This window comes from Macaca mulatta, chromosome 6 (assembly GCF_049350105.2).
Source record: "Macaca mulatta isolate MMU2019108-1 chromosome 6, T2T-MMU8v2.0, whole genome shotgun sequence".
Lineage (NCBI taxonomy): Eukaryota > Metazoa > Chordata > Mammalia > Primates > Cercopithecidae > Macaca > Macaca mulatta.
The window spans coordinates 6,580,277-6,603,611 of NC_133411.1; the positions used below are offsets into that span (position 1 = coordinate 6,580,277).

Below are 23,335 nucleotides of genomic sequence, written 5' to 3' on the forward strand. Positions count from 1 at the left end.
AGCAGTGAGAAAAAAGAGAAAAGCAACAGATGCGAGAAGACTGAGAGAAACTCTTTAGTTATGAATGAGAAGGAAATGCTGAAAACTGATTGCATTTCCTTTAGAGAAAGTCTAAGAACATGTCCATAGGCTGCTGCTATGAAATTGAACCAGCTGTGGATCTTGAAAATTAAAAATCCAATTGCATAAATAAAATAAACCCAGTAGAAAGGTGGAAATACTGGATGGACAAATAAAATATCAATTAAGTTGATCCTAGAGACTGAATCCTAGGCAGTTGAGAACATCGTACAAAGGGACAAACAAATGAAAGATACTAGGGAAAATAACAAGATTTGGAGGACAAAGCCAGATGTCTCAATATGCATCTGCTAGGACTTCTCAGAGGGGAGAACAGAACCATAAGGAGAGAAGGTGATCAAGACATGACAGAAGGAAACTTTCCTGAGCAGAAAACAAATGGAATATTCATATTCATAGGGGCCACTAAGTGTTGAGCATGATTTTTGTATGCAGTCTCCATCTCTGACACTTTCATAAGAAATACCTAAAATTAGATGAAACTGACTGAATATTAGAGGGATGGACAAAAATTTTCCAAGCAATGCTGACATTAAAGCAGTCATATAAGGCAAAAAAAATAAAAGCTTAGAAATGAATTTACATGATTGAAATGTTGATTAAAAGTATAGTTTGCCAAGAAGATACCACTAGTATGTACCTAAGAGTGTGAAACGATGTCAAGCAATACTCTTGGAAATCTAGGGGGACTGGCCACATCTATTTTTGTCATGAGAGACTTCAATATGTTTTTTAGAAAGAGAGAGCAAAAGCAGACAAGGGATGGAATTGGAATCACAGTTCCAAATGGATAATTTATATACAACTCTTTGTAAACCACACACCTGGAGTTCGTTAAAATACTTTTCAAACATGTATAAAAGTTGACTAGTAAGTAAACAACAAAAAATACCGACAATTTAATATGGGCTTTTAATAAAAATCCCCCTCCCCCTGCAAAAACAAAACCTGCAAAACTTACCTAGTAACTCAACTCACATAAACACACACAAAAAAACCTCTCTTGGGTAACAGAGAAAACAAGAACTGAAATACTAAACTGTTCTGAAAGTAAACAGTAGGGCAATCCTTCACTGTTCAAAGGAATCTGTTATGGCCTTATGTGATACATTGTCACTTTAGAAAATAAATACAGAGAATGAACTGTTTAAATGAAGGAAAAAAATGATGAAAATGCAAACTTAATGAAATAGGATACAAAGCAATTGATTTAGTAGAATTAAATCTGATAGCTGGTTCTTTGTAATGCTGATGAAACCGACATCTCTTTGGTAATCTTTGATTAAACAAACAAAAAAATAGCAGCACCAGGATTGAGAAAGCATTAAAACTACAGTAGAGAAATTTTTTAATTCACAAGTTCATATTCAGATGTGAAAATATAAGTAGAATGGTCCATTTTCTAGGAAAACATGCTCAAATTGATTCAGAACAATTGCTGCAAACTTAAAATAACCAGGAAGAAATTTTTAAGAATAGTTAAAGATCTAACAGCATAATAAATCCAGATAGTTTATAGGTGAGCTTTGTAAACATTAATTGAAAAACTAGTGTCTCTATTATTAATTTTTTTGTTTCAGAACTTAGAAAATAAGGAATGTTTCCATTTTATTCTCTTAGGCTAGCATAATGCTGTACCAAAAGCAAATAGCATGCACACATATTCTCAAGACTCAGGACTCTTCTGTTGTTAGTATAGCTGCAAAAATACTAAGTAAAATTTTAAGAAATTAAATCCACACAGAATTTAGAGTACAGACAAATTATGCTTGAAGATTTATCTCAGGAATACTACATCTGGGTCAGAGAATGTTGGGATCATCTCAATTCAGCACCTAGTCCCAATTTCAAAAAATTGATGAGGTACTAGAAAAAAAAATTTAACTTGAGAAAGGTGGAACATTCAAAGTATAGTTATTACTGTCAAAAACAAGGCAAGCATGCTTTTTGTTAGTTCCATTTTTTTTTCTTTGTACTGGAGGCCTGAACCAGTGCAACAGAATAAATGCAGAAGAGTGGGAGCTGTGAATACTAATAAAGGAAAGTAGAAATTGCCATTATTTCAGATGATATTACTAATGTAGAGAATTCAAAAGACTCAACTACAGTTGGAATTAGAAGTAATAGAGCTTGGTAAAGTGCTGGCATATACAATGAGCATATACATTGTTCCGTTATTAACCTGTTAGAAAAGGAATGGAATAAGAACAACCCATTCTCAAGTGGTACCTGAACCAGCAGATGTCTAAGAAAAGACCTGAAATCAGTATACAGTGTTTCTGAGGAAAACTGAAACTTTCCTTAAAAGCATTAAGGAAGACCTGAGTACATAAACATTATGTTCCTGGATGAGAAGATACAAAGTATAAAGATGTAAAATTTCCCCAAATATATTTATAAATATACAGAAACATTCAAAGTCCCATAGAGGTTTTCTATGGAAGAGGACAAGCAGATGGTTTATAGGGAAGAGTGTATGTTCAGAAGAATACAGTTTTTCAAAAGGAAAAAACAGAATAAGGACTATGCTCTAACGGATATTCAGTAGCCTACCCTGATTAAAGAAGTGTGATATGGATACAGAAGATGACAAAGCAATGAAGTAGGAAAGAAATTTCATAAACGAATATGTAAATCCTTAAATATTCATACATGCCTTAGAGTTTGATAAAGGAAGAATTTTAAAGGATTAGAGGAAGTTGTGCAATTCACTAAGTATAAAGTTAACGCTGAAGATTTTTTTTCTGCTTTGTTTAGGAGTAGAGTGCTTTCATTTATTTTTTTGGGTCAGATTAGCAGTTGGAATGCTCAGTTAGAAAAGGCATAGCTCTGGATGATAGCCTCCATAAGAATGGAAAAGTAACTTTTTTTCTTTTTTTTTAAGGTTCCTTGTTTGCTGCTTTGGGTATACGTAATAAGCAGGGATCCTGGTCAGGTCATTTAAGCAAAGGGGATTACAGTGTTTGGAAGCAGGCTTTTGGGTAGGTTATATCACAATGTAGATAAGCTGTTCGATCACAGAATTTTGGAACTGAAAAATGGATGTAGCTCACACACAGTGGCAATCAGAAGGTGGTTTTGGCTCAGGAGAGTTGGCAGTGTCCAGCCTTTCACACTTACTTGAGCTGTCCTCCACAGTTGTCCTTTCTGTGGACTTCTGTGGACTTCATTTTTTGTGTCCCCTTTCTGTGGACTTCATTTTTTGGAGCGAGCAGTGTGCCAGCTTAAGTAGAGCTAATCTCTTACAAAATCTGTGATTCCCTGAGACATTTTGGTTTTTAAAGGTTGGTCTTTAAGCTTCTCTTGAACTGTATTAATATTTCACTAATTTCAGTAAATGCTTAAGGTTAATTAAAAAACTTAAGTTCAAGGAAACTCTAATAGAACTTTTAAGGTGGCCTGAGAGTTACATACACTTAAGCTACTTTTAGTTGAATTTTAATTAGTATGGGTTGTCTTTTTTATGCACATTTCACCACAAGCTATTCATAATTATATTTTCATAAACGCTTTTTGCTTTAGAAGGTTTTGAAATTTCTATTAATGTAGAAAAGCTTTAAAACCAGAGTATAATATTCTTAATGTTACATGTATCGCATTAGGGCTGTCTTAGTTACAGCATCCCTTGGCCTTTCAATTTGAATTACTGGTTCTTAACTATTTTAGGAATTTACATCTCTTTGAAAATGTATAAAAATTCCAAAGGTTTTACTTTCCTTATAAAAGTATGTGCTTCTCTGTCTGCTTGTGTGTGTGATGATCGGTTTCTATTCATATGTTCATACACACACATTTCCCATACCGTCTCCCCTCAAGTCCATTGATGGATTATCTGTAATCCTTGAACTCCCCAGGTTAATTACAGCATGGTGAAGTCTAATGACTTTTCTGATAACCTCTTATAACTGAGGGATGCTTCTCTACTCCTTATAGAATACATAGAGCCCAGATCCCTTATCAGTTATTAACTGTGTTTCCTTCCCCCATCTCAAAGCAGTCTCTGGTGAAAATATGTGGGCCCAAGATTCATTTGTCCCATGCATACATAAAGGGGTAATAAAACCCTTTAACAACAAGTACACATGGTCTTTTGAATCCCTTGTCTCTGCCACCAAATTTATTAAAAATAAGCAAACAAATGTACCTTCAGCCTTCAATTTTTAGCTAAAGTATTGCAGACCTTTTTATCAATAACTGTATTGTGCACAGTAGTTGAGTTTGGGGAAGATGTTTAAGTTACCTAATTTTCTAAGTCCCTAATAAACCCTGTTTTCACAGAAGTATGATTTGGTCTTATGTACGGTGAGCCAAATGATGTGACTTTAATGCTTTACTGTGTTTCACAGGAAAAGTAAAACTGCTTCTGAAGGAACTCTGGCTCTGTGTAAACACAACACACAGACTACCTGGTGAAGGCAGCAGATGTATCCCAGGTGAGAGAGAAGCTTCCAGAAATGGATTTCATATGTGAAAGTAGAGAGGTTTACCATAGGCATTGCAGCCGTTAGTTTTTAATAGCTCCTGATTCTAACATTGAAAGAATGAAATAAACACGAATGAGTACTTTTTATTATACAAAACTCATTTCCCTTCAGTGTGAATTTTAATCCCAGTGAATACATTTAGCTTTCATCAGAGAACCTTCAAAAACATTAGAAGGTCGAGTAGCAGAGGCATACTGGCAGGTGGAGAGGGGAGACTTGAAGGATGCACAGTTTCTTCAGAATCATTTCGTGAATTTGATCAATCCGTGAGCACTTTAGCTTCATTTATTTTTAATATAGTTTATCAGTTCCTTTGGTTGAACATCTTGATTTTCAGAGTATCATGGAGGCATTCTAGCTCATTCACAGTTATAGTCGATTTAGCTATCCTGAGTGGAAGGGGAGAAGATACCTGTCTTGTATAAGACAAAAGTGCTACTTATTTAGCTTTTTGTCATTTTACTAATTTCTTATGATTAGCTGCTGTAAATTCATGGGTCACTGAGGTTCTTAGTCTATGGAAACCTGCACCTTATTTTCCTCTCAGGCTTCTAAAGACAGTTTCCTTGGAAAAAAACGTTAAGGGACAAGTTACTGATTCTTACTTATGGTGGACTCAGAACTTGTCGAGTGTACAGAGGCATATGGGGTTTCGTTAAGTAGATGTTTCCCTCAGTTCACCTACTAGGTATCCACTGGTATTAACCACATGGTGCCCGCAACTCCTAAATTAGTCCCCTCAGTTTATAATTTATCAATTCATCTGTTTAGGCCGAAGCAACCGGGGGATGCTTTTTGGCTTTCTGTATCAATCAGCATTCTATTTTAAGCATTTGATTTTATGTTGTCAAGCTGTTATTAAAAGAGCTATTCTTCATTTCATAATCTAATGTTTGTATTTAAAAATATGCTTTTGAGGGGTAAATATATTATGTTAATTTTTCCAAAGTAGAAGGGAAAACATGGCATCTTTGGAATCTTCTTATACCATAAGACATATTCTTTTGTTTTAGCTTTTTATTTTCATATGAGGATGGTTACAAAAGTAGTTTAGAGAATCCCCATGGATCCCTTAGCAGATTGCAGGATTTTTAGCATTTTCAGTTACCAGTGATCAAAACCAGGACATTTGGTACAACTTTATTAACTAAACTGTGAATTTCACAGTTTTCCCCAGGGATCCTCCTTTCCTTCCAGGATGCCGTACAGGAAGCCTTCAGTAGTCATCTTGCTTTCACCTCCTCCAGTCCAAAAGTTCCTGTTTCGTTTTTGTTTTTGTTTTTTTTAAATCTCTCTTGTCTTTTACACTTTGGGAGAATATTATTTTGTAGAAAGCCCATTGCTTTGGCTTATCTGATGTTTTCTCATGTTATACTGAGGTTGTGTAAATAATTTAAGGCAAGAGCGTCACAGTGGTGATGTTTCTCTTTGCTCAGGGAGTTGTTCTAGGGATAGGTGATATGGATATGTATTATCACTGGGCTCTAACCTTGATCACTTGGTTAAGGTGGTATCTGCAGGTTTTTATGTTGTAAAGTTACTCTTTTTTTCCTAATGAATCAACTTGAGAAAGGTTCTTTAACATTGTACAAATATTCTGTTTCTTTCCGATTGTCACCTGCTGATTTTAGCCTCCAGCAGTGGATCTTGCCTGCTATAATTGCTGCTTTATTCAGTGCTATCCTTTTAGCTTTGGTGGGAGCTTCTTTAGATTGGCTTCTGGGCCCTTCATAAATACTCCATTTTTTTTTTTTAGTTGTTTACTTCTGGTACCGCAAGATATTTCAATCTCGGATTTTCCCTCCCCAGCCCTATAATCAACCGCTTATCCAAGGAGCCCTGGATCCTCTATAAAAGTTATTTTTAAAGCTTGCAAATATAATAAATGGTTATGGAATCAAATGTTTTTGTTAATAATTAGTACCAGTGAAGTTCACGAAAATCAAGACCCTGAAAGGATTAGGTTTTTATAGGAACTTTGCTGTTGCATTATCATACTGAGTATTCATAGACCTCATCAGATCTCTCAGAGAGCATTGTACAGATATGGACATGGGTAGGCTTGATATTAGTTGATTTCAAATCACTTTTTGGACAGAAAATAGTGTTCTTTATCAACCTATGGGCACAAAGTTATTTCTCTGCCACATTCTGCTGTTTGTACGGGAAGATTCATCCAGAGACCGAGTGAGCCAGCAAGGCCCGTTTTCATGAACGTGGATGTCTTTCCAGCTGTGTCAGCCATCCACCCACCAGTCCGTCTCACCTGTCTGTCTCACTTTTCTTACTGCAAGACTAGCATACTTGTATGAAATGTATTGATTTTCTAGCATAATGTTTAGAAGGCAGCTGGTTGCCTTTTAAAAAATGTTTCTGCTTACTTGGAATTAGTATTTCAAGCATTTTGAACTGTTGTAATAAGGTGTGCTTTTTTGTTTTGTTTTGTTTTTAAGTTTTCTTGATACTGAAAATACCTGATACCTATTTTTGTTCCCCGACACAGAAAAACCTGCCAAAGCAATCACCAGCTCCAGAGTGCCTGGGGAAGATGGTACGCTACCTCCAACACAAGGCAGCCCTCTCAGGACCTCAAATGTGCAGACATGCCTCACAAAACTGTCCATGGAGATAAAGGAGGACTTTTTATGTCAAAATGTGGAAAAACAGAGCTCCAGTGGAACAAATTGTAGTTCTGACCATGTTTTTAATGAGAATGGAAATCTTGAGGTTTTAGTACAAAGTCATCATGACAGTGGCAGCACTGAATTTGTTGACCATGATCATTTTTTTGATGACGATCTTCAAGCTGCAATTGACTTCTTCAAACTTCCCCCTCCTCTTCTGTCACCAGTGCCCTCACCCCCTCCGATGGCATCACCACACCCGAGTTCCTTACCTTCTTCATTTGCACCTGTGAGTTTTGCTCTCTGAGTTTGAATTACCAAGTGGGTACATTGTCTATCCTAATATGTCATTGATGCTCAAAGGATTTAGTGATATTCTTGCAAAGACCATTCATTTTAGCCAATTTTGTTAGGGGGTAACATGAGGATTTTAAAAAGCATGCCACTACCCTTTGGATCAACATATATAATATGATTTTTTTCACTTTGTATTAGGGTTGCATTTTTGTTAGTCTTTCTCCACAACCAAATTACAAGTTTTCTATAGGAAGACTGTGTCTTAATTGTTTTTATCTATTGATGTGAAATAACTGAATTAAAGACATATTTGTATATATGGAGTTATATAGTGATAGGAAAATCCATGTATACAGCATCCATGCCCCTTAACCTAGTGTAGCCGAGTTCTCTACCTTTATTTGATGAATTCGTCATCATCTTGTGTGTTTGCTGAATGGTTTATAGTAGTTTCTTAGGAAGTTAGTCTTTATGAAGCAGATATATATATATTTTGGCTTAAGGAGCAGATACATGTTTTGCTCCTGGAATCAATTTCTTTCTTTACGAAAACACCATGTGTACCTGTTATGTTCCAGGGACCAGGCTAGACACTGGGTGTGCAGAGGTGACGAAAGATGCCATTGCCTCTTAGTGGGATTCATTGTGTGGAGGTGGGAGCAGTAAAGGAGCAAACAGATGCATTGCTGTGTAGAGCCCTGCAGTGGTGGAAAACACGCTCCTCAGGAGGATAAAGAAAAGCAGCTCAGTCCTGAATGGAAGCCGGGGCAGGTCGGGGGCAGGCAGGATTCTTCTGAAGATTCGGTCCCCACACTGAGTTTTAAGGAGTGAGTGGGGGTGCTTCAGGTGGAGGAGCTGTTCTCACAACAGTGCAGAAGCAAGGGTGAGCTCTTTGTGTGGCAGATTCATGCAAGTGAGACTGGGAAAGGCCATGTGCATCCTCCCAAGGAGTTCCCACTTTATCCTGAAGGGGGAAATCGTTGATGAATCCAAAGACGTAAACTGAAAGATAGATAGTTATTTGCAAGTTTCATTTCAGTATGAATGAGTAGGAAGTGGGGGGATAGTCAGAAAATAGACAAGACCACAGGCAAGGTAGTGGCTTAATAAGCAGCTCAAGTAAATTTTTTTTTTTTTTTTGAGACAGAGTCTCACTGTGTTGCCCAGACTGGAGCACAGTGGCGCGATCTTGGCTCACTGCAAGCTCCGCCTCCCAGGTTCACACCATTCTCCTGCCTCAGCCTCCCAAGTAGCTGGGACTACAGGTGCCTGCCACCATGCCCAGCTAGTTTTTTTGTATTTTCAGTAGAGATGTGGTTTCATGGTGTTAGCCAGGATGGTCTCGATCTCCTGACCTTGTGATCCGCCTACCTCAGCCTCCCATAGTGCTGGGAGTACAGGCGTGAGCCACTGCGCCCAGCTGCAGCTCACTTAATTCTTGATACCTGAACCTAAGTTGTGGCATTGGTGTTAAAGAGGTGGGAACTGGTTTGAAAAATGTTATGAGGTCAGATGAGCAGCATTTGGTGACATTTTAAATGTGGCAGTTAGGGGAGATGGAGGAGTCCAAGATATTGAAAAACAGCAAATATAAGAAGAGACCCTGTTTGGGAGAATAATGTATAGAACGTTAGATATGAGGTATGCATATACACAAGCGAGGTACTGGAGGGAGGCTGTGGTGGTGCACAGACGTTCAGGACCTGCCAGCGTTTGAGTGCAGCGGAAGTCATGCAGCTGTGATATCATCCAGTAAGAGTGTAGAGGAGGAGAAGATGGACTCCCAGTCAGGACCCTGGGGAGCCGTCCCTATGTAAGTGACAAGTAGAAGAAGTTTGAGGAAAGGAGATTGAAAACAAGGGCAGAATAGACGAAATCCAGGAGATGGTGGTACTCTGGAGTTCAAAAGAGGAAAGAATTCTTTCAGTAGGAGCAAGTTGATGTCAGCAGCTGTTAATCTTCACCAGTCCACTGTTCTCTAACAGAATAGAGACAAGGTGGTTGATGGTGTCAGCGCAAGCCAAGTGGGCCACATGCTCTAGGCAGTTAACTCAGGAGGGGACCAGTTGGGGGTCAGGAAAAGGTTCTGGAGCAGAGGTGTCCAGAGAACGGGCTGGGAGGGAGAGAGCGTTGTAAGGGTAGCACAGGTGTGGTTGATGACATCAGTCAGACTGCAGCACTCCGTGAGGACATGTTGGGAAGGAGATATGTGGTGGGAGATACCCACAAGACAACGCCCCTCCCCCCCTGCACAAGGCTGTACCGGGCACAAGTCAGATACACCAGAGGGAGAAGAAATAGAGAGCTATGAAGCCAGAGACCAGCAACCTGGGTCAGAGCCTTTGTTACTAGATGATGGGGAAGTAACAGTGTACAAGTAGGAATGTTCGAAAGTTAAGAGAAGAAACATAACCCTGTGTAGAGTGGGGTGTGGCGCTTGGAAGCATGTCTGTTATTGGGGGAGGTGTCTCTGTGGGTTGCTGGGCACCCTTAAGGAGAGAGCAGAACAGTGTTGGACCAAAGCTGGAGAACTCCCCACTCACCACAGAGATTCCAGGCTCTAGCCTGCCCTTGCTGAAATGTGATTATAAAGATTCTTCAGGAAACATGTACTTTTAAAAAATAATGCATGTAATTGATAGTCACGTTAATCTGTTGAATTAGTGTTTGACAAGTATAATTCATATTTTTTAAGGAAACCTTCTTTGGAGAGTATGCAGATTCCAGCGATAATGACTCAGTCCAGCTTAGAAATTCTGCTGAGTCCGTTTCAGAAGATGATACAGCTGAATCACAGAATTATTTTGGCTCATTGAGAAAAAATAAAGGAAGTGGTACATGGGAGGAAAAGCCCAAATCACATGAAGCTATCCAAGCTCTGAATACATGGGAAGTAAATAAAGTGACAACTGCTGGACTTGAGACTTTCACAGCAACACTGAGAGAATCTTCTGCCACACACTCCTTAGTTGGTGAAAAACACTGGACCACAGCATCTCGATCCATGAGTGATAGAAAAAGAGACATTTTACACGAGACAAAGACACAAATGGAGGTTAGGGAAATGGATAAGTCAGTGCAAACTGAGAAGACCGTTCATAAACTCACTCGAGGTCTGTGCATTGAGAGATTGTCTGCCAGCCCTGCACAAGAGAAGGAAGCTGCCCCTAGGAAGTCCGAGTTGTGTTCTTCTCACCTTGGCAAAAGGCCATTAAATGAACTCATGGAATCTGAAGGAAAAACCCCATTGTCCAAAATGATAGGATCACCCAAATCAGAGTTTACTAAGTGGACACGAATTAATGAAATCACTTCTGAACCAGACTGTATCACAGTTTCTGGCCATTTTCATGGACTATCTAGAGAATTAGAAAAGGAAAAAGAAGATACACAAGGGTTCTCTTTAGGAGAATCACCTGAATCAGAAGATGACGACTCAGGTGATGCAATGGATGTAGCAGGGCTTGACTTTGAAACCAGTTTTTCCTCGTCTTCTACCTTGGTAGCATTGTCTGTTGGCAGTAATCCCCAGTCTTCTTCTAGGTTAGACTGTGGTAATGATCCAGATATTACTACTAAAGTTTTCTCTACTGAACCGCCTCATTCAGAACATAAATTACAAACTAAAACTTTAAACACATTACATCTGCAGTCTGAGCCACCGGAGTGTTCTATAGGAAGAAACACCTTGGAGAATAGCCTGCGTGCCTTGAGCCCTGAATTAGGAGCATCTAATTTTAATGATCAGAAGAGCAGTGGTATAGAATATGCAAAAGTAGTAAAAGACTTAACCAAAATACATTCACTTCCTCGGTCAGTATTTATGAAAGCTACAAAAGATGGGCAATGTGAAAGTCAAGATCCAAGAATTGAGCTCACACTAAATAAGCCAGATTTCACATCATTAATAGGTTCTCAGGCTGCCTTGATCAAGAGTGGTTTGGGTTTTGTTAAAAGTACTTCATGGCACCATAGTGATTTATTAAGGAAAGGTGGCGAAGAAAGTCTGAGAGCTAAATCAGAACATGAACAAAAGACTAGCCAGTTACAAAAGGCAGTGCCATCCCTACAAAATAGAGGACCAACACCCAAGCCTAGTCTTAAAGAGAATAACAATCCTGTAGAATTCAAGACCACTGCATCGGTGTTACCTAATCAAGTATCAGTTATCACAAAACAGACAAGAACTGAAAAGGTTCAGAGTGCCAAATTGGAACACTTGAGGCCACATAGGAACGAGCCTACCTTAGTAACAGAAAATAATGGCAACAAAACTGGTATGTCAACTATAGCAGAATGTGCTGGGGAAGGAGATGATACAACACAAAATATCAGGGAGGTGGCTGCTGTGAAAAGCATTTCACCAGAAGTTTCTGCCTCTAGGAGAAAATTAGATTTCAATTGTGCAGGTGGTTCTTCACCAGTAGAAAATTCTGATTGTTCCACAAATAGCAGAGTATCTTTCTCTTCTGAAAACGTCCTTGTCCAAAACCAAGACATTGTGAGAGAAGCTGCAGTGCAGGGAGATAGGCAAAAGCAAAGGCAGCCTCAGGCCACAGATCTGGACTCCAGTGGGACAGATGGCAGTGAGGTGCCTCCAGCCACAGAAGTGACCATGTCAGGAGGTTTTTCTGTTGAAAAAACCAGCTGTGGAGACACAGGGAGATCTGGTGGTGAGGCCCTGGCTGTTGTAAATGATTCTACTGGCACATCACAAAATGCTAATGGACTTTGGAAGTTGAAATCTACGACTCCCGGTGGTGCTTTGCTTGAATGTTTTGGCACTGCAGACACTACTGTTTCTTCAGCATTTTGCCAAAAAGAAGGAGAGACACAGGATACCTCCCAAAGTAGCCTGCCTGGTACCTTACATTGTTACACAGGCATTCGAGAAGGGGGAGACGACACTGAGGTAGAGGAGAGTGAGGCATTTAGCTGCAGTGAGGGGAGCGAACAGCAAGATGCTCCTGATGACTCGCAGAAAAATTCAGGAGATACAGATGCTGGTGTAGCTGAGGTGAGACCTTCCTTAGAGGTAGGTTATTTGACGTCAGCTCTGCAAGATTTTAACATAAGTACTTTTTCTGAGCTAGATAGACTTTCCACATCAGAGGTTGTGATGTTTCTTGAGAGCTGTCAATTAGGGGATTATAGTTCAGGGGACTCTGTTTCTGAATGTTCTAGTAAAGGAACCCTAAATAAAGAAATGAACAAAGAATTAAAGCCAAGTGAAATAGCAGGAGAAAAATACAGAAAGCAACCCTGTGAGGAGGAAACACTTGGAACCTGTGAAGAGTGGATTGAACCAGAGGAAGATGATTATTTGTTAAAAAATACAAGTCAGCTCACTCAGTGTTCTTTGGAAACTCTGTCTGAGGTTCTGACCAAGATTAGGCAAGAACTTCAAACAAATGCTGAAGATTGCAATGGTAAAGACACTGGCAGTTTATTGCTCTTAAATATAAATAACAACATGACCACTGAGAATTTAAGAGAGAAAAGTCCATTTCGGGAAACAACTGGCTCCTCATCACATGCTTCAGAGCCAGCCCCACAAACAGCTGCCTTGGACACTGAGGGCAGCTCTCCCATCGGCGGTAGGCCTCAGAATGAAAACACTGAGACCAGACCAGAGGCCAGTTCAGATGCAGGCGGGCAAACCGATGGTGGGAAAGAAGTCCTGCCAGAACCTGTGGAGCCATCAGCCTTGTGCTCTGACTCTGTAACAGAGCCATCGACAGAGCAAAGTTCTAATTGCGAGGCCGAAACAACATTTCAGTGTCAGATAGCAACAGTGACCTCAGAAGTTATAAATGTACTTATAAATAAGGATCAGAATCTAGTCATTGAAAAGGGGGACAACTGGACAATTATCAGCGGCGTAGCTGTCCTGCCACATGTGGACCAGGTCACACTGTGTGACTTTCCTGGAGACATCCCTATTTCTCAGGCTCAAGGAGAGCTGGAAGCCGGTTGCATCCCAGTGACTTCTGCTGAGAAGTCCCCAGAAGCCAGTCACACTGGCCCCGCATTACAGGAGGTTCCATGTGGCAATAATCTTTCATGTCCCCAAGAGGATGTTTCAAGCACTGGTCAGAGCACCAACTTTGATAAAAGTCGTTTGCGAAATAGACCCGTTAAGCCTAGTATATGGATTAGTTCTCAAATATATGATCAAAACTTTGAGACTCAGATTGTTGCGTCTGATCACACATATTATAACTCAAAACTAGAGCCATCTGGCAAAAATAAGAATCGATCAAAGATTTCAAACAAAGATCAGTCAAACAAGCCAGTAAAAACTTCAGCATCAAGCAGAGTTGAAACTCATCAGAGTGAAGTTGCTCAGTCATTTTCAGGGGAAAAAGCTAATACAAAAACTCAAAGAAGCCAAACTCAGACCATTTTAGCAAATGCTGATACATCCACTCCTACAGATTGCTCTCCTGACACTCTGAGTAAAATACGGCAAGAGGTGGGGCCTCCTTTGCCACCTCTGCTTGCTCCTCTGATAGCTACACCTCCAAGGACTTCACAGCCACTGTCTCCACTGATATCGAGTTCTAGTCCTTCCTCACCAACCTCTCCCGTCGGCCAGATTTCTCCCTTATGTGAAACTCCAGTGCCTCCTGTCATGTCTCCATGGCTAGAGGACCCGAGACGTGCCTCTCCTCCAGATCCTTCTCCATCTCCATCTGCTGTGTCAGCCAGTGAGAGGGTAGTGTCGTCTCCTCTGCAGTTCTGTGCGGCCACACCGAAGCACGCACTTCCTGTGCCTGGCCGACTCCCACCCTGTGCATCTGGCCATGCTGCTGTGGGAGGGCCTCAGGAGAATTCTGTGAAAATCCTTGACACCATGTACCCAGAGTTATCTGCCAGGGCCCGGACCCTCAACATCCTCAAAGGGAATATTCAACTCACACGAGGTCCATCTGCTGACTGTAAGAATTTACCAGGACCTGCCAGTGCTATGATAGGATTCAAAACTATCACTTCAGCAGCAACTGCTTTTGTCAAAACTGGGAGCAGCTCTGGTGGTGACTGTAACCAAGACAAGTCAAGAGATTTGGGGACTCAGCAGGATTCAGGTGGGAAAAGAACATTGTCAGCGTCTACACTGAGAAGTGCTAAAAGACTGCGCCTGGACACTGGGTCCCCAGAACCAGAAACCAGGGGAGTCACTGCAGAAGGAATCCACAAGAACCTCCCAGGGAACCTCCCTCCAGCTGAAATTGCAACAACAGATGCGGAAAGAAGTTGTTCTAGTCCAGCCATCAGTGCAGTTTCACAGTTGCCTTTAAACCCGAAAGAAACTGTGGAGTCCCATGATAAAGCCATAGCTAATGCCCTGAAGAAAATTGCAGAGTTTTCTTTTGATCTGTTACCTGTCATTCGTAGTCATGTATATGTGGGAAATATCTCCAAAAAGCCTGTAATGAGAGATCAAGAGAAAGAAGTTGTTTATGAATTTAGCACAACAAAAAAGGTATGTGGCTGCTCTTTTCTGAGTGCATTAAGGACTACATGTCCTCAAAGACAGATGCTGTTTACTGTCAGCAAAATGTGTAGATGACCATGGACAAAGGTTTTACTGCAAGGATGAGAGTTATCCATGTAAACATTATGATTACTTTATTTCTAGCCAGCATTTTACAAATTTAAAATACGATAAAAGACTGCAGATTTCGTCATTTCTCTTCATCAAATTACTTAACATTTTTTTTTAAAGTATCTGTCGGGACTAAAATTGCATATATCCACTTGATCCTGGCATGTTTAGAGGCTTAAAATTATTTTCTTCAAAGCTTCAACTTACCACACAATTTTTCTTTTCCTTGAGTGTTTGTTACAAATCAAACAGGAACAAATGCTTAGTGTCAAGAGAGGGAAAAAAGGGATGGTTTAAATTTAAATATGTAGTTTATTAGGACTTTTATAGTTCTATATTTTCTAAATATCCACTGGAACCTTGCATGGATGACTTCTAGTGCTAGATGGATCACACTTAGTGCTTATCTGCATTTACTTGGAGTTATTTTGGCATAAATATTTATTTTTTTAGATTGCTTACTTGCAGAAAGCATAAGGAGCTCTGTAAGTCACTTTGAAAGGAAATGAATGCATATATCAAATTATTTAATGCTCCTCTTAGGACAAAAAATGTTACTTAGTATTTTAAATTTAAACAGTATGTAGAGTAAATTAGAGTTTAGAAAACAAGAATGACAGTAAAATTATATACTGTATTTCATGCAGTCACATACACAGATTACATAAGGCAAAACCCAAGAAATTATGATTTATTTGACTAGAGGTAGTGACAGTGTGCAGCTAGGTCTTTTGAGACTTGCATTCTGGCATCTGTAGCATTACCAACCGTAGGAAACAGACAGGTGTGGGGATCTCTTCAATGTCCCCGACCTCGATTCTCGTGACTTACATGCTAGGTAAGTTCTTACCAGTTATTACTGTGCTCTACCTTCTGATGTAGTGCAAGTTTTATTTTTTCAATAGATACTTAAGTTTTGTAACTTTTAGATAATCTTTGGTAGGCTAAAGATAAATATGAGTGTACATTGCCATTTTAATTTTTTTTTCAATCCAGCATTTAGCAGAGTGCTTGCTTCACTCTATTCTCTCAGAACTAAAAATTCAGAAGATATCTATGGACCACAATTACATTCATGCCCTCTGCAGGGTGTATGTGGGTATTTGTCGGCAACTTGGAGACTTGGAAAGAGCTCGCTTGTTTTGCTACAGCCTACTTAAAGAAGGTATGCTTAGATTGTGACAATTTTGTATTGAAAATATATGATTGCCTTTTCCCCTTATACTGGAGTCTATATTTTCAGCTCTGTGATTACTGTGTGTCTTTTAAAATAATGTTATGTTTTGTCCATTGAATAGCTTTAGCTATACCCAGCTGCACCTGGTCTTTAGTAGGGCTTACTTATATCAGCACATATATTTCCACTTATAAATAAATGAGTATTTCTCATTACTGTGTATTTGTTCTGTGCCCTGGGCAGCTGCTTTAGAATTAGATATAGTTGCTGTAAAATGTGGGAGGGATACTTTAAGTGACAAGCCAAACTGCTGTACCACTAGGTGGAAAGGGTAGCAACTTTAAGATGGAATTGATGAAAAGAAGTAGATGACAGAAAGCTGAAAGGAGATGGTGATATGAGGGTTGTCCTGTAATTCTCTTTTCTCTTTACTGTTTCTTCCATCCCTACTAGTGGATCAGATTGGAAATCATTCTTTGCTGTATGAAATCATCAGTATTTTAAAATCAGATGATATACATATGAAACCTAATACCATATCAGTCTTATCTCAGTGTTAAACATTTACAGTCTCTGACTACCATGTTTATGGGGCTTATCAATCAGGATAATTGAGTATATCCATCACTTTTACTGTTGTGAATGAAGCTGCTAAGTGTTTCATTCACCCACTTCATTTCTTTGTTTACTTTTTCAGTCATTTATTCAACAAATCATTATGGAGTGAATGTTAGGATTTCTGTGGTGATTACATTCATATGGAGGTACAGTTGTCCAGGGGGACTGACAGGCCATTGTCACATCACAAAAACACACATGAAGTTCAGCAGTTGGCGGGTGGTGGGACGGAACAGGGTGTGGGCTCGGCCAAGACCACAATGGATTTCTTATTCTTCCTCAACCACAACAGGCCCATTCGTAGCTCTAGCTTTTGTGCTGACAGCTTTCTTGCTCTGTTTCCCTCAACTCTTGTGTTTCACTCCATTTTCACATACCTTCCTAGTCATCCTGGATCCCTTATTTTTCTTTATTTGCCTTCATGGCACTTAACCACTTCTTAAAGATTAAATATTTTGTTTGCTGTCTCTCTGCTCCTCTAGCTTGTATACTCTGTAAGGAGATAATTTATTTGTCTTGTTTCTACTCTGAAGTGTCACCAGATAAACATAGGATTCAGAAATTAACAGATCAAGTTTAGTGCAGTGAGTTTATGCTTTGAGCTACCTATTCTTAGGTGTGTCAGTGATAGATAAAGCAGGACAAAGAAAACTAAAAAGATGTGATTGTACAGCAAACAGGATAAAAATCTTTACTTTGGAAGGCTCTTGACAGCTTCTTATGAAATTAAAACATTCATTTATCCTGTGGCCCAGAAATTCTACTCATAGGCACTTATGCAGCAGAAACACAGAGTTAGATCATTACATCATTACATAAACTAGCACACGGATATAACATCTTGACTCATAGGAGCCCATAACTGGAAACAAATGTCCATCAGCCAGTGAATGGAAAACATTTTGATATATCAAGCAAGCAATTAAATACTACTTGGCTATACAAAGGAATAGACTACCAATGTATGCATCAACATGGATGAATGTTGAGACCAACATGCTGAGTAGGGAAGCCGGACAGAAGAGAGTGCATACTACACAAATCCATTAATAAATATTTGAGAAAAGGCAAACTAATGTAGAGTGACAATAGATCATGACTTCTCTGTATCTGGGGTGAGGTGATTCACTGCAGAGCACGAGAACGAGAGAACTTTTGGGATGATGGTATTGACTGTTGTGGTGGTTTCGTGGATTTAATCATTTGTCAAAATTCATTGAACTTTAAAAGAGTGTATTCTATTGTCTGTAGACTACACTTCAATTGATTTTTTAAAAAGAGACAAAGTCAGAATGTAGGAGAAAGTGTTTACAACAAAAGAATTGTCACCTAGAATTTATTTAAAAAATTCTTCAAATCAGAAGCTTTATGTGTTCAATGAGTAAGTGTAATGCATAAAAACCTATGTAATATAATGTAAAACCTATGTAATGCATAAAAATTGCCTATAATGACACATACCAAATGGAATAATTCTGAGAACAAGGAAGTTGGAGAATGGATTTTTCTTTTTTTTTTTTTGAGACGGAGTCTCCCTCTGTCACCCAGACTGGGGTGCAGTGGCGGGATCTCGGCTCACTGCAAGCTCCACCTCCCGGGTTCACGCCATTCTCCTGCCTCAGCCTCCCGAGTAGCGGGACTACAGGCGCCCACCACCACCCCTGGCTAATTTTTTGTATTTTTAGTAGAGACAGGGTTTCACCATGTTAGCCAGGATGGTCTTGATCTCCTGTCCTCCAGGAGATCTCCCCGCCTCGGCCTCCCAAAGTGCTGGGATTACAGGCGTGAGCCACTGCGCCCAGCCGAGAACGGATTTTTGAAATGACTGTGACTGGAGCCTCATCTGGGCTCCCCATTTACAGCTTCCTCCATTGCAGGATGCCTTGCAAGGCACCAGTGAAATTAATACAATATATTCTTAATTTGCAATTTATTCACTTGATCATACATAAAAGATTTATTGTATTTTATTTCTCATAGATTTTCCAGAGTCTGAAAAATTAACTTTGTTTATTGCAAACATGTGGCATGATATATTTCTCTCTCAATCGGTGATTAATAAAGCAATGCAGTTAGTTGCCAGGCAACGTGCTAAAGGAGAGGTTCTGAACTGCTTGAGAGCTTTTCTTAATTGGGAAAAGGTGAGCTTTATTTCTATTTCTTACAGTACCTTACTTTTAGATATTATATAGATGTTACTATTTTGTTGTGTATTTAGTTTTATATTAGTTCATAGGCATTTTCTTCTTTCTAAATCTTTTAAAATTTAATCAGTTTAACCTAAGCTTATTCATTTTGTTCATTAAGTATGCATGAGACATTCAAGGAAGAATTGTAGACCAAAGGATTGTGTTAATTAACAGTTTGTTTTGTACACTAATTTGTGACTGATGAAACCCACACGTAGGTATATATGTTTAAAAGTCTCAGAGAAGCTACAGAATGATTCAGTTCTTCAGTAGATACTTAGGTAAAACAAAATTATGTATTTCAGTTTTTTCCTATTAGGACTTTAAAAAATCTAATATGCTTTATTTTTCTTTCTAGTTGATGGAATTTGTTTTTGTGCTAACTACTTTGTTCCCGTGTTATCTTTTATTATTTTTAGTTATTGATATGTTAAAGTAAGTGTGTCTAGATGGGTATTCTTTCCTCATTTTATTTCATTCGTTCATTTTATCTAATGAGAATCTAACTACCAGTAGCAGACTTCAAGAAGAGGTACTGAAGCCAGTGATAATGATTTTTAAATTTTATTTTGTTTTTAATGAGCATGTATTTCCTCTGCTAAAAACTCCCCTTGGTTTATGTGTGGAGCAGAATTTTATATGCTGTTTTGCCTTTTTTTATTATTACTTTTGAAGTTAGTATTTGTTAGGCTTTTATTTTTTATAAAACGGAAAGAGCTTTTGGTGGTCAAAAGTTAGGTAAATATTGAAAAGCAAGTTTGTAATGATCTCTTCATCAATCTATCTAGACACAACAGAGTACATTCATGTGAGGTCTTGTCATAAATTCTAGTCTGTCATTTTGTGTCAGGAGAGACGTCCCGCCTCCTGCCGATGGATACCAGCAACCACATACATATCTGCTCCAGAGGGTTACTAGCCTCTGGAGAGTTACCTGCTTCTGGAAGGTTACCTGCCTCCAGAGAATTACCTGCTTCGAGGGTTACTGCCTTCAGAGGATTACCTGTTCGCAGAGAGTTACCTGCCTCCAGAGTTACCTGTTCCCAGAGAGTTACCTGTCTCCAGAGTTACCTGTTCCCAGAGGGTTACCTGTCTCCAGAGTTACCTGTTCCCAGAGGGTTATCTGCCTCCAGAGTTACCTGTTCGCAGAGAGTTACCTGCCTCCAGAGTTACCTGTTCCCAGAGAGTTACCTGCCTCCAGAGTTACCTGTTCCCAGAGGGTTACCTGCCTCCAGAGTTACCTGTTCCCAGAGGGTTACCTGCCTCCAGAGTTACCTGTTCCCAGAGGGTTACCTGCCTCCAGAGTTACCTGTTCCCAGAGGGTTACCTGCCTCCAGAGTTACCTGTTCCCAGAGGGTTACCTGCCTCCAGAGTTACCTGTTCCCAGAGGGTTACCTGCCTCCAGAGTTACCTGTTCCCAGAGAGTTACCTGTCTCCAGAGTTACCTGTTCCCAGAGGGTTACCTGCCTCCAGAGTTACCTGTTCCCAGAGGGTTATCTGCCTCCAGAGTTACCTGTTCCCAGAGGGTTACCTGCCTCCAGAGTTACCTGTTCCCAGAGGGTTACCTGCCTCCAGAGTTACCTGTTCCCAGAGAGTTACCTGCCTCCAGAGTTACCTGTTCTCAGAGGGTTACCTGCCTCCAGGGGGTTACCTGTTCCTAGAGAGTTACCTGTTTCTGGAGAGTACTTGCCTCTAGAGGGTTACCTGCCTTCAGAATGTTATCTGCCCAGGCTGCTCCTGCTGTCACTTGGTCTTTCCGCTTGCACACTAGAGCCCATCTCCTTTCACCTGTTCGGAATTAAGCAGGGTATGGTTAAAAAGACATTACTTATGAAGAACATACCATTTTAGTAAATGTATTTGCTAAGTATTGTGTCAAATAAAAATACATAGTCAAAGCTTTAAGAAAGGGAGAAATACTTGGGGCATAAAACCCCATTATATTAGAGGATTTTCAAATGCTTGCTTACAGAATTAAACATCTAGTAAACAAAAATGAGGACATAGTACAATTCATTAATTTAAAAGTAAATGTGGGCCGGGCGCGGTGGCTCAAGCCTGTAATCCCAGCACTTTGGGAGGCCGAGACGGGTGGATCACAAGGTCAGGAGATCGAGACCATCCTGGCTAACCCGGTGAAACCCCGTCTCTACTAAAAAATACAAAAAAAAAACTAGCTGGGCGAGGTGGCGGGCACCTGTAGTCCCAGCTACTCGGGAGGCTGAGGCAGGAGAATGGCGTGAACCCGGGAGGCGGAGCTTGCAGTGAGCTGAGATCCGGCCACTGCACTCCAGCCTGGGTGACAGAGCGAGACCCCGTCTCAAAAAAAAAAAAAAAAAAAAAAAGTAAATGTGTATGAAGAATATTTTTTATATATCTGTGACACATTTACACAAATGAATGATGAATTGACCACATGAAAACATTAGTTTCTAAAAAGTAAAGATTTCACACTCAAAATTCCCTGGTAATAATTCAGTAAAATTTAACAGAAAAAAATTTCAAAATATTTACGTTTACTTTGAAATTGAGACATACATTTGTAGACAATCTGGGAACAAATAAAATACGAAAAGTAAAATCACAGTCTTAAAAGTCAATGAAAAAGTAAACTCAGAATCAAAGATCTCTAGCTTTTTTGGAAAACATGTACTCATTAAAGTATCTTAAATGTCTTAGTTGTTTAGCAGAAAATAAATGAAGTTAACTGCTACTCATCTTCAACATTAGAAATATAATAAGGGAACCAGAGAAAAAGAATAAATTTTCGGAGATAGTAGTAATGAAGTGGAAAAGAAACAGACACACATAGAAGATAAAAATACTGCTTTTTAGCTGACAATGCAGATCAGCAGAAACAGAAAAGAACAGAAATAGTGAAGATTTGAAATGGGAAAGTGGACACATAGGACACAGAATGAGAAGACGACTCTCTGCAGTAGATTTGGAAACGGTGATTTCCTAGCAAAATACAAATGATCAAAATTGGCTTTGGGGTAGAAAACTTGAAAAGACTGGTTGAAAAGATAAAACTTTTCTGTACAAAGACATGTATAGATTCCACCTGAGTTTTAATCTAATCTTTAAAGAACCAAGTAACTGTAATCTATTTTAAGCATGAGGAAAAACTGAAAGCCTTCTGTTCATTTCTAATAATAAAACCCAATTAAAAATGCTATAAGAAGGAAAAAGCCAGTTTTTAGTGAGTCACTTAGATATAAGAAGTGTCACTAAACAGGAGATTTCAGTAATGTATTCAAAGAATAATACTTTATAACTAAATAGAGTTTATCCTGATAAAACAAGGAGAATTCAGAATCAGAAAATCAATACATTACTAAATTAAAGAAGAAACCCCCATGGGATTATTCCTAGACTAGGAAATAGAAGGCAACTTATTAAATATAATACTGCTAGTTAACAAAGTAGTATTATCTTCAGTGTAAATTTTGAAATTATTTCAGTTTTTAAAATCATGAGTTAGCGATTCCTGCTGTAACCATGGTGGGAAGTATTTCCCTGTGTTGGGTTCTTCAAGGTGGTTCCTCCTGCAAGTTTTTCTGGTGCAGTTGATAAAATCTTTAAGGATGCTCTATGTGTAGAAGTGACTTCTTGGTTTAAATTACTGCTGAATTTTAAAGTTGTAAATTTATAAACCTTTTTAAAAAACCTTTAAACTCATGAGTCTTGTTTCATTTATAAATCAATTAATTGTTAACAAAGTAAGAATGTGTTCACTTTGGCCATTGATTAATGTTAGTTAACTCATGTATTTAACAGATTAACATTTCCTAAATTATCTTATTTACAAATATCAGTACATTAATTATCTTAAAACTTTAAACATATTCATAAACCTAAGATATATTCTTCAAAAACACTTAAAGTAGGCCTTCAAATCTAATAAGCATAATCTTCCTAAGCACTTAAGCAACTCTTGAATATAAAAAGTCAAATTGAGAATGTAGAATGTGAGTTGTAATAAATATTCAAACAGTGTTTACAAACTTAATTACATTCTGTTAAACATGTCTAATTAAAATTATGATTCTAATACCAAATACTTCCAATTACAGCCACACCTGAAACACAGGAGATTCTCAGCACTTTTACGGAACATGTATTGTATACATGCCGATCATCCCATGTTCACAATTACTGCAAAATGTAAAATGGATACTCAAAAAAGTGAATATATGGATTTGGTTTCTTTCATATCAAAATTTATTTTTGCATCTCCTCAGGTTGCAAAGTCA

At 39.0% G+C, this 23,335-nt stretch overlaps 1 protein-coding gene across 1 annotated transcript in view; it reads left to right on the forward strand.

Annotated features, from left to right (window-relative positions):
• Positions 1-23,335, forward strand: part of ICE1 (interactor of little elongation complex ELL subunit 1) — a 73,227-nt gene that overhangs the window by 32,561 nt on the left and 17,331 nt on the right. The window contains exons 11-15 of the mRNA XM_002808424.4: positions 4,428-4,514; positions 7,069-7,478; positions 10,182-14,972; positions 16,092-16,260; positions 18,871-19,031. Coding sequence (XP_002808470.4) covers positions 4,428-4,514; positions 7,069-7,478; positions 10,182-14,972; positions 16,092-16,260; positions 18,871-19,031 — 5,618 coding nt within the window. The remainder of the gene's footprint in view (positions 1-4,427; positions 4,515-7,068; positions 7,479-10,181; positions 14,973-16,091; positions 16,261-18,870; positions 19,032-23,335) is intronic.